Below are 13,014 nucleotides of genomic sequence, written 5' to 3'. Positions count from 1 at the left end.
TGTATCTAAGGCAATAATTTCTGAACCGTTGTACTTAGAAGTCTGAAATTTCAAATTTAGCCTATCTACATAATGCACATAACAATATGTAAAAACCAGGAAAATCAGAGTTGATGACCCACAAAGTTTTCTTCAAATTGGTTTAAATATAATGATTTGACCTATATATACAGGCCTCGTTAAGAAGCGTTACGCAGCTCGCGAAAAGGCAATTTGCGTACCCGTTCAGCAGTTTTGAGTTACGCAAAAACTTTCATCTTTTAGAATATTTAAATTATCTTTTGATATCGTTTAAGTGACATTTATTCTGAAGAAATAAACTCGTAAGTAAAAGCGTTTCACCGCAATTGTAAACTAATGGATTTTTTGTTAAAGAAACAGTTTGTTTAATAATTTTTTTGTTGTTGTTAAAAATTAGTTAAAGAAAATAAAGTGTTATAAGTTTTATCTTAAGGAATTAAATATATAAATTCCTTTTAAATATATAAATTCTTTTTTGTCATAATAGTTTAAAAAAATGCACGATTCATTTTGATGTAAATATTTTATTAATAAGATATTTTATTTTAAGTTTATTGTCAATTCAATAACGTAAAGTTTTAATGACGTTCGTTTAATTTATGAAAAATATTTATTGGTAACTGATAAAACTCTTCATTGTTTAAAAACACTATTAAAAAAAGTTCACAAAATAAATAAGAAAAATTTATTAACAGTTAATAAAATAATCAAAAACCAACTGTAAAATTATAAGAAAATAAACCAAATATTATGTTACGCTTTATGGAAAAAAAATTTTTCAAAATAGAATTTAGTTCATATTTTAAAAAAATGATAAAAATGATTTTTCAAAATAAGAACTAAGATTTTATTTGTAACTTTTATTATACAGTATTGTGAAAAAGTTAAGAACCACAAAAAAAACTAATCATTATTTATTTTTATTTTTAAATTTTTTTTTAACCGAATATATTTTTCTAGTAAAAAGAATAATAATAAATTTTAGAAAATAGACAAACAAAATAAAAAATAATAATAGTGATAAAAACTTTTAAACAAATATAAAAAATGTATTTAAAGTTTTATAGGTAATTTTCATTTTAAAAAAATTGTGAAAAAGTTAAGAACCACAGAATAAAAAACGATAATTTTTACCACCTAATACCGCGTAATTCTACCATGAATTTTTAAGCACTCATTTTGGCATTGAGTCTATTAAATTCTCTAAAATATGTTTGGGAACATTTCCAAGTATTGCTGGTAAAATATTGCGCAACTCCTCAAGGCTCCTTGGTGCTTTCTTGGCAATCTCTTTATCAAGCCAACTCCAAAGATTTTCAATGCAATTTAGATCTGGGCTATTTGGTGGCCAAGTTAGACGCTCAATATTTTTACTTTCGAACCATTCAGAGACAATTTTAGCCCTGTGGCACGGTGCATTGTCTTGCTGAAAAATGAACGGAACGCTTTGCTCAAGTGCATCAATTGACGGTAACAAGTTGTTATTTAAAATATCGACATAATAAGTAGAGTTGAGTCGACCATCAAATAATTTAAACATACCGAGACCATAATATGTCATGCAGCACCATATTCCAACCGACCCGCTACCTTGTTTTGTTCTTTGAATGATACAATCGTGATTATATTTTTCTGAAGGCTGCCTGCGAATCATAATTCGGTTTTTTCGGTTATCAACCTCAATATTCATCTCATCACTGAACATTACTGTCCTGCATTTTTGTTTAGACCATTCTTTGACGCTTTGGCAAAATTCTTTTTGCTTTTTTATATGTCGTTTGGTAAGTCGCGGTTTTAGAACAGCTTTTTTCCATAACATATTGTTAGCTAATAGTTTCCTACGCACAAGTGATGCCGAGGCTTGACGTCCATTTGAAAGCTTCCATTCCCTTCTTAATTCATGCGACGGCATGGTTCGATTTTTCTTTGCCAACCTGATTAAAAGGCAATCATCATTGGTTGTTGTCTAATGCGGTCTTCCAGAACGATGGCGATCAACGTAAGATTTCGTCTCTTTGAATCTTTTGATGATTGTTAGCACCGAACTATGTGATCGCTTTACTATTCTCCCAATTTCGCGAGCGGATTTACCTTCCTGGTGAAAATGCACCACTTTTACACGATCTTCATAGGTACTAGCTTTTCTGCTCATTTTTTCAAAAGGAAAGAATTTTTTTTTGTTTGAAATTAAATACTTTTTTTAAAAGTATTTAAAAAAATTAATTTTTTTCAAATGTTTTTATTGGTTCTTTGGTAATAACTCAGGTCATTAAAAAAATATTTAAAAAAAAAGGGAAAAATAAATTTAAAAAGACGTTTCCGCCGCATTTAGCACAAAAAATTCTTTGTGGTTCTTAACTTTTTCACAAAAAAAATATAAAAAAAAATTAACACATAATATTTAATCCTTATTTTTTATAGGTTCTATTAAGTAACTTTCAAAAAAAAAATTTTTTTCTTTTTTCTCATGCTATACTTAATATGTTTGAAAAAAAAAGACTATTTTATTATCTATAGAATAAAAATTAATTAAATTTATTTGAAAAAATTTTTTTTTTAATTTAGTGGTTCTTAACTTTTTCACAATACTGTAGTGAGAAAAAAAACTGTATGATTTTTAACGCATTGATAAAATAACTTTAATTACAATGCGATACATGAAAATACACTAGTGACGCAATATAACTTCTTACAATACAAAATATATTTGCTGAGTTGAGTTACTTTGAATGCATTACGTGTTTTCGTTAGGCAGCGAAATCTTGTAAAAAGGCCTGTATATATATATATATATATATATATATATATATATATATATATATATATATATATATATATATATATATATATATATATATATATATATATATTATATATATATATATATAGAACCCTTAGATGTTGTCCGAAAGTTTTTTCCATATTTTGTTGACAAAAAGTAAAAATTAAAATGCAAGACCGGAATTTTTTTTTTTTAATAATGATAGACTGCCTGCCCCAACCAAACCCTCAGTCGATGTAGCAGCACTCCCTCGCGGGTCAGGCTATAAGATAGTCGATGTAGCAACACTCCGTGCATGATTTACAGTAAAAAAAAATAAAAATAAAAACATTTTATTAAAAAAAATAAAAATAAAAAACATTGTTTATATTGTTAAAAACATTCAGAATGTTTTTAAAACATTCTGGTCAATTAAATTTGCGTTTTTGTGGTTTTTTTTAAAAACGATTTATTTGTAACTAAATTAATGGTTTTTACTTTTGTCCAACACGCAAATGTTGGACGAAAGTCAAAAGTAATTAAAAGTGACATATGTGTTGGCGTAAGAATCACTTTTTTTCTTCAGCTCTTCCCAAAGACAATAAACTATAGATCTATATATATATATATATATATATATATATATATATATATATATATATATATATATATATATATATATATAAAACTGTATATTTTTTAGACCTCTAAGTTTCATGTTGAATGCAATCATCAGGTAAAAAATATGATTTTTTCTCGTGGAAAAATAATTCTGTACAAAAGAAAAATGTATTAGAAAAATTTAATCTTTTGGTTTGTAGTTATCCAGCAAAAATTTGTTCTCATGGCAACACTTGGATATATAGATAACAAATTGTTACTAGTTTTTCCAACCTTTAGAGCACACAGAATTTTCAGAAAAAACAAAGAATTAATGAAAAGATTGTTGCCCCATGCCAAACCTTCAGTCGGTGTAGTGGCACTTATTTGTGGCAGCAGGCTGTAAGATAGCTAATGTATGTACCAACAGCCGGCTATTTCAGTGTAATGTCAGAGATCTAAACATGCATTCATTGCTTTATTCATTTTAACTTTCAGATCTGTAGTTGTTTTATAGAAACTTATTTTTATGATGACATTTAAAACTAGCTCGGTTGTTTTATTCAACAGCCCTTTGGCATTTTTATATAGCAAAATGATTAGATCATTCAGAGTAAATTTTTTTGTTTTGTTTTTTGGGGCACTTTTTAGGATAAACATTTTAGGATGATGCATTTGAAATTTTTTTGTTCTTAAATGATTGTTTATAATTTACCCTTTTTTTCCACAAGCTCTTGAGCAAATACTTTAGCAGTATGAGCAACAGTAATAGAAAAAAAAATTACCTCAGGACTGCAGTTGCTACACAAATACCCAATAAATTCATTTAAACATTTATCACTTAAAGATCTCTGATAGGCATTAAGAGCAATCGCTTTCTGCATCAGCTGATTAGCTTGTGCATTGTCATATACCCTTTGAAATGTATCAGACATAAGAGCAACAAACAAATTCAACAACAAAATACTTGAACATGCTGTGTACATTATAATCAATGTTCGTGCCATAAATTTATCAACTGAAGCTACTGCTTTATAGTCAAAGTCACCTGATAATGTAATTAACCATACAGAATAAATAACATCATCAAGATTTTCCCAACCTGAAGATGATTCATTGTTTTCTATCATTTTTAAAGCATTTTCTTCACCGCCAAACATTAACCAAAATGCAATGACAAAAGGGAAAAAAAACTCCATAAAAAGAAAACAAAACTTGATTGTGTCTTTCATGATGTGACCAAGCATAACAATGAAAGGTCCTAAAATAAAAATTGTGTAAAAGTTTTTAAAACTGTTATTAATGTGAAACTATCAAACTGTAAATTAGTAATTAAAGCTATTAAAACATGCCAAGAAATTGATAAACTTTGACAACTTTCAATAATCTCAGCCATATAACAGTCATTGAAAATGCAAGAATCTTTTTATGATATTTGGCGGCATCCTGATTTCCAGAAAGTGCAGCTATTCGAAAACAAACTCCTAATAAAATCCATAAGTATGCAATCCAGTCTAACAAATTCCACAAATCTTTGAAGTACAATACTTTTGACTTTTTTATGCGTTCGATTTCAAGAATGATGTAACTGCGCTCTTCAGGCCACTGAGGATGACAAAAATCAAGATCTCTTTGAACTTCATTAATCCTCCAGTTTTTCCATTTATTATGTTCACGAACTGAACAATGCCACTCATATATTTCCTAAAGCAATAAAAAAATTCAAAGCTCACAAACATTTTTGAAAAAAAAAACATTCAATTTTTCATAGATTTGTTTTTATCGGAGATTGCAAAAAAGATTCTAGTTTTAAAAGTTAGAAAATCACTATTTATTCTTGATTTTTGGTACCAAGGAACTACAAAAATAATTTGATTGTAAATAAAAGACTGCATTTTTAAGTCTCTCAAAAAAATCAAGAGAGACTTAAAATGCAGTCTTGAACCCATTGTTTTTTTAGAACCCTGACATATCTAGGGATTTAAAATTCAGATTTAGTTTTTGAAAAAAAAGATTGATCATTTGGTTTTTAGCAAACATCGACATGAGTTTGGTGAGTTGAGAAGCATTTATCAGTAAAAAAAGAAAAAAATGATAGGTTGAGAGATAAGACCTACTCTAGCCAAAGTTACAGGTCTTAAGAACTATTCTAACATTATTATTTTAATATGAATTCTATAAATTAAACTTGCTAAATGCAGTATGAATAATCTACTTAATGATACAAAATTTGTAAGTAAATGATCTCTTCATGAAAGCAAGATTGTATAAACAATACAGTTGGTGAGTTTGTCATAACTAGATATAACTTTAAATTCAGCAAACATTAAAAAGATGTTTTTCATAATAAATCTAGGAGTAAACTACCACTGCATTGATTTAAACTGATTTAAAAGATGTCTTAAAAGTCATATCATACCACGAAATAGCAATTATTTCACCATTATCGTAAAAACGGTTTATCCATAGTAAGACATCCAAAATACTTCAGTTACATTTTTTAAACAAATTTTCTCATAACAAGAAAGCAACCATTAATTAAATAGTATTAAGCAGAAAACAAAAAATATTGTTAAAGAGTTAACAAAAGCAAGAATAGAGAGTAAAATATAACAGTTAACAGTAGACTTAAGAAACTGTAAATTGATTGAGTTGGGAAAACATAGCGTTTTGACAGGGGAAGAAACAAAAACTTGATGAATAAAAATTTTTAGAGCGTGAGAGACAGATACAGTAAAACATTGCAACTTTGCTGGTCAAGTTTGATGGCTAGAGAAGATCCAACTCAGAGCTTGAATTAAGCATATTGTGATCGCGATAGTATAGAATGTTTTTGTTTAAGCTTTTCATAAAGTATGTAACGGGGTCATAAAGTATGTCACACTAAATTTATCTTTTAAATAGAAGTATGATCATTTGCTCTTTTGCATCAAGACTTTCCTTTAACATAAAGCGCTTTTGAATTGAAATTACTTAAAATGTCTGTGTAGAAGCCAATAACATCCTACTTCTAAAGTTTGTTTCTTTTATGTTGTTAACACATTATAAGCTTCTAACTAAATATCATTTTAAAAAGAAATCTCAAACAAAATATAAAAAATGCAATACCATTTTTTTTATTTTTTTATTTTATTGGGGTCCAATAAAAAAAATTTTTTGCAATTAGATTTTTTTGTATTATTTTGAGTCGTACAACTATATGTTTTTTCACCTTGTCTAGAAAAGAAAAGACATCATTTGAAGAACTAGCCCAAAACAGTATAGAGATTAGATTCAAGGAAGCATATTCTATGCAATCAAAAGATGATGACTTTTTGTCAAAACTTAAATATACATTTAAAATAGATCAGAAACAATACAAGACCAAGGTTGGAAACTTATGGTACTCCAGAATTAACTGGAAATAAAAAAGAGTGTTGCCTTGGAGGACAACTTTATTACTGTAGTTAGAAAGGAATGATTCCATATTCTTAAAAAATTTCCCAAATAAAACATATGAGGTAAGCTTATGGAGAAGACCATGCTAAACTTTATCATAAGTCATTAATGAGTTGAGAGCAATACCTCTTAACTCACCATCACCATTCTACTGGATGATAGAAAATGAAAATCATGGGGTAGAATAAGGCCTAATTTAAAACTGGAGAGAAGAAACAAAAGCTTCAATACCTGCAGAATCAATGAGATTATGTAAAAGGCAAAGTTATCAGCAAAGAGTCAAAAGATATTAGCCTAAGGACCTTCACAAAAAAAATTACAAAAAGAATCCCAGACAGTTTTAAGATTTTTTTTTTTTGTTATTCACCTCCTCAAGGCCAAGAAGGCCACTACAGATGAGGAGGCTACTTAATAGTGGTTATAACCCTCTCTCAACTCTATAAATCCGAAACACGAACCTCGACGAACAAGGCCGCTGCGCGGAGAAACAAGTTGAGCGCGGTACTATTAGGGACGTGGTGGGGATCGAACTCGGAACCTCTCGCTTATGAAGCGAGCGCTTTACCACTACACCACTACCGCATTTAACTCAATTGTTTACTTCAAGTCAGTAAAAAGTACCATGATTAGTAGATGAAGTATAAGATAAAAGTTTTAGAGTCCAAACCACATTAGGTAGAACAAAGTAGAAGGTAGAAAAAATTAGAACTACTTAGAGTACAGAAACTGAGTACAAGCTAGGATCTTAGTACTAACTAGGGTCAGAGAAACTAATCAAGGTGTGAAGATAAGTGATAAATAATAAATAAAAAAAAAAACAATTAAAGAAAAACATTGTGTTACAACAAGTAGTTATAGTAATATATGTTTTAATATATTAAAGAACAATAATTAGATATAGTATTAAAACTATAATGCATAACACAAAGAAAAATCAATTAAAAAATATTGAATTGTCTAATAACAAAATATAAAAGTACATGTTTATCTAATTTTGTTGTTTATGTTTATTACTTGACTGTACCACACATCCCCAAGTCCTTAGTGTTACTAATTACAAAATGTTTGTTCAACTTTTTTTGATTCAAAAACCATTTATATAGGTTTTTAAAATATAAAAACAACAGAATACTTATTACTTTTTTTTTTAGAAATCTGAGATAAAAATATTGGTGTTAACTTAAAGCATGTCAAAAGCCTATTTTATATAACATGCTTTGTAATACAAATATATTGTTTATCACACAATTTCGCTTGCTCAAATTTTGTTTTGCCATACTACTAAACTTTGCTCAATTTATACAATACAACTTCATAATAAATAACAAAACTATTTCATATTAATAATATCCATAAAAATTTTAAAATAAAGAGTGTAATCAACAAAAATCCAAACCAAAAAAATATATAATAATAACCTGTGTAATAAAAATGACCGTTAATAGAATAGTAGAAACCTCTAGCAACACTCTCCACCATATAAATTTAAATGAATTAGAATATTCAGATTTACTGTTGTATGGATGAGTGAATGCAAAGATAGACCATAGTGCAACAAACAAAATCTGAATCAAAAGATGTTGAAGATGTTTACGATTACCAAACTTCATCCATTTTACTTGAATCAAGCGATGAAAAACTATGTGTAACAGCAAGTGCATTTGGTTGTTTAATGTCACAGCCTAAAAATTTTAAATTAATTACCTACTAAAATATATTTAAACAGGATTAAAAAAAAAACTGAAAAGAATGTATTGAAATCAAAGTTATATTTAAAATTAATCTTGAAAAGAATTTTTACATAAAAATAAATAAAGATAAATAAGGAGGTAAGCACCAAATGGCTGGCGTAATAAGCAAATAAAATATAATTGCTGAAGAAAAAATATTTCTCAGTGATTGGCTGAAACATGATAAGGTAATTAGAACTAAAGTATGCTTACTTCTAAAGGACTCTTTGCAATCTTAGAGAAGGTTCCAGCTTGATCAGCCTCTAATAAATTAAGATAAAAATACTGTTTCCTATTTGCTCTATCTGTTTGATGGTATTGGTTTAAAGCTTTTTGTGCAACATGTGGCATCTTCTCTATCATCAAATATAATGTTGAAAGGCCACTTGAGTCATATGCAGACACATTTGCACCAACTTTCACAAGAAACTTTGCAGTTTCAGATCGATCTATGACACAAAGAATAAGCAAGAATCAGAAACTAAAAAGGCTAAAATGATAAAACATTGTCAATTAATAAAATATAAAAAAAAGCTTTTCTAGCAGTAAAAAAACAAAGTTCCAGAAGTAGTAGGTTTCTAAATAAAATTAAGGTAAAGTAGTACCTAATTCAGCTGCAACATGCAATGGAGTTCTATGTTTACTATCTAGGATTTCAATTTGACAACCAAATTTAATCAACAGCCTTAGCGATTCTACAGCATCATTTTTTGCAGCGTAGTGAACTGGTGTTTGCATTTCACCAAATGTAAGCGCTTCTTTATTTGCTAAAATTTTATTATATAATTAAAGAGTATTTTTAAATGAATAATATTTTCAATTCATCTCCATACTAAAAATAAATTATATTTCCTTATATATTTCATATATAATTTTAATAAATAATATTTGTAAATGAACAACTGTTAATTCACCTCCATATTCAATCAAAAACTTGACCATTTCTGGATAATCAACAGCAGACGCTACATGTAGAGGTGTCCGCCCATATTTATCTGCATGATTAATGTCAGCTTTTAATAATAATATAAATTTGGCAACATCAGGATGCCAAATTCTTGAAGCTTCATGTAAAATAGTTTGACCATACTTATCTGTTATATTAATATCGGCTCCATTTGTAACAAAACTCTCAATAATTTTAAGGTCAATTTCTTGATTATTACAATCAAATGACATTTTGGAAAAATAGTTTAATAACTGTTTCGATTTCAATGAACTCCTCTTTGTAATTCCATTACTGTTTTCAATATTTTCCAAGCATAGCCCACCACCACATTCACCAAGTGAGAACAAGCGCTGCTTTTCACTATACAAAACATGTTTTTTTAAATTAGACTGAATAGAACTACTAATTGATGATCTTTTTTTAGCAATAAAATCCAAAGAACTATTTCTACTAGTGTTATCATCTTTTAATAATATGGCAGTTTCATTGATTATATTTTGTGGCATAGCATGCATCAAATTATCTTGTTTCAAAATCAAGTCTTTGTTCAATGGGTTGAGAGTATATTGCGAGTTTTGATCTATAGGAATTATTTTCCCTGTTTTTAATTTCATATTTAATAGTGAACATAATCTATATATTGTATTTGCACACTATCTTTTCTAATCTAAAATTAATATTCCGGAAAAATTTAAACTACATTAATTTATAATAAACTATATAATAAAAAATATTTTTATCAGCACACTGGATTTAAATGACAATTTATATAAAATGATAATAATAATACTATTTTGTTATATAGACTTATGTGTATGACAAAAAAGTAAACAATAAATGAAAAAAGCAACAAAAATTTATCAATAACTTTTATTTTCTTAATATACTCTACAATTTGAGAGTTCATTTTTTTTAAATCGAAAGTTACTTTTAAAGAGATAAAAAACAATAGAAAAGATTTATGAAAAACAAACAAAAAATAAGGTTCACATATAAAGTTCACAAAATATGAATTAGTAGTTTTTTTAAAATACATTGCTGCTTTACTTACTTATAAATGAAATATTAAATATAATAAATAAAATTAAAAAAATAAAAGCTGTGATATGTAACACTATTTGTCTTTCCTCTAACAACAGTAGAAATCATAGATTATAAATACATTCAAGTTTTTACAGTCACAACTTTTTGTAATAAATGGTTGGTCTACTATTCCATTTATGAAAAAAATAATGTAAACTTTTTTTTTTTTTTTTTAGGGGGGGGGGGGGGGTTATAGTCTACATATTCTCTCTTAATGTAGTTTTTTTCCTAAATATTGGAGGATTATACTAATTAATTATATCTAAGTTATTGATAAATCTGAATAGCATATAGTATTATATCACCTCTTGATCTACCCAGCATATCTACAAATATTTGAAGATGGACTACCACTACCTATTTCCCCTGATTTAATTTTAAGTTGCCCAAACTTATCTTCAGAAAAAATAGACTATTTATACTTTTTTAGAAAAACACTCTTTAATTGCAAATGTGTAAATATTAATAAAATGTACATTCAAAGAACCAAGAGAATCTGAAAAATAGTTTTATATTATGTGTACAATTTACATCTTACATAAGTTTAATGAAAGTTATGTTAGTTTGGTGAAGAGATATTTTTTCTGATTTCTCCTTGGTTTTTCTGAATTTCAACCCTACTTACCTAATTATTCACTTATTTTTTTGCAGATAATTTAATTGCTTGACTATTTCCTGATTTCCCCGATCTGGCAGACACCCTACTAGAGGGTCAAGAGGTGATGTAATTGTTGGGAACGAAAAGATTTATTTTTTTAAAATTGTTTCATATGATAAACCTTTTAAAATGTGGATACAATTGGCCCTATGTTAGTCATGTTCAATCATATTAATATGTTTTTTCAAATGTGGATTCCATATTGGCTACATGTTACAGATATGGTTTTATTAATGATGTAAATGGTAACCTTATATTTCTTCCATGTTAATATTTAAAAAAACTGTTTGGTTGAGACTTATTTTTGCTTGATTAACTCAATAAATAATGCGATAACTCCAGATAAAGTTATTTTTGATGATTTAATGCTATATCAATCAATCAATGCATTTTTCTTAAAAGATAAATACCGTTAACAATATAGTATAAATATTACAATAATATTTTTGTGAAGGGGCTATGCAAATATTACAAGACAAATTCAAAACAGAGATCTTGTAAGAAAACGATCAAACAAAAGAATAATCTAATATTATAAATTTAAACTAAAAAAATAAATAAAAAACTACTACTAACAATAATATAACAGACAAATACAACACAGCGATTAAAGGTACAAAAATTAAAGACATATATTAAAAATATTAATAACTGATTGAAATAATGAAATAGTAAGTAATAATAGTTAATATATCAGTTATATATAATAGTTAATAATAATAGTATGAATAGTAGGAGAAAAATAAGTATTACTGAGTAAAGACAAAAAGTATTGAATTAGAGTGAGATAATAGGATGAAGAAAAAATACTAATACTAAGTAAATATATAATATAAATACTAATAGATATAAATAATAATAAATGCTAGTATAGAAATAATAATTTAATGAAGTGTAGACATTAAGTATGGTAATAATACTGTTTTATTTTTAAAGTAGCTGTCAAGATTGCTTTGCTTAATTTTACTTAAAAAATTAGATCTTGATTTCAAGTTTTCAGTTTTTATAGTGCAGGGGAGATTGTTCAACTCATTAATGTATTTATATTTATTTCATTAATGCTTTATAGAGTTTTAGCCATATTTTATTTTGTGACTGTTCAACAAATATATTTGATAGGGTGATAGGAATGTTTGCTACTAGTTTGGGAGAAGAAAGCATTTAGGAGTCTATCATGCAGGTAATCCCATACTAAGATACAATTATATAACAAAGAAACATTGTCAAAACATTCGTTTTGAAATTGGGTAAATTTAATAACTTTATATTGAAGTAAATAAATTTTTTTAAGGATTGATTTTTAGTTTGTCCCCAGATCTGACAAGTATATCATATGTGAGATCCAAATATGGCATAATAAATAGTGGTTAAAGTTTCTAAGTTGACAAAGTGCCTATGACTTTGGCCAACATACCAATAGATTGACATAATTTTGACTGTAAATAAGAATGATATTATTTAAAAGTAAGATTTTCATCCAGCACAATTCGAAGATAGCTAACTGATTTTAAAGAAGTTAATATCTCTCCAATTATATAAAAATTTAGTTGTTTATTTTTTTTTTATTTTTTTTTTTAAAGACTGCTATTTGGGATTTTTTTAGAATTAAGTGAGATTTTATTAGCTCCCAGCCAATTAACAATTGATGATATAGCTTCATTGGTTTTATTTTGAACTTTGTCAACAGATTATAAGTAAATTAGTGTCATCATAAAAATGGTAAGTAGATACATTATTGACGCATGTGTATAATTCACTAATGTATACCAAGAAT

General features: G+C 27.2%; 1 protein-coding gene across 2 annotated transcripts in view; it reads right to left on the bottom strand.

Moving 5' to 3' along the window:
• Positions 1-10,181, bottom strand: part of LOC100205168 (transient receptor potential channel pyrexia) — a 21,147-nt gene extending 10,966 nt beyond the window's left edge. Inside the window, exons 1-6 of one of the 2 annotated variants that reach the window (XM_065807906.1) lie at positions 9,465-10,181; positions 9,156-9,317; positions 8,764-8,999; positions 8,239-8,502; positions 4,735-5,086; positions 4,168-4,643 (exon numbers count right to left, since the gene is read on the bottom strand). In XM_065807906.1, coding sequence (XP_065663978.1) covers positions 4,168-4,643; positions 4,735-5,086; positions 8,239-8,502; positions 8,764-8,999; positions 9,156-9,317; positions 9,465-10,113 — 2,139 coding nt within the window. In that variant the 5' untranslated portion in view covers positions 10,114-10,181. The remainder of the gene's footprint in view (positions 1-4,167; positions 4,644-4,734; positions 5,087-8,238; positions 8,503-8,763; positions 9,000-9,155; positions 9,318-9,464) is intronic. The other variant, XM_065807905.1, reaches the window with a different exon arrangement.
• Positions 10,182-13,014: the final 2,833 nt, after the last annotated feature.

Source organism: Hydra vulgaris, chromosome 10 (assembly GCF_038396675.1).
Source record: "Hydra vulgaris chromosome 10, alternate assembly HydraT2T_AEP".
Taxonomy (NCBI): domain Eukaryota; kingdom Metazoa; phylum Cnidaria; class Hydrozoa; order Anthoathecata; family Hydridae; genus Hydra; species Hydra vulgaris.
This window is presented reverse-complemented; position numbering and strand designations above follow the sequence as displayed.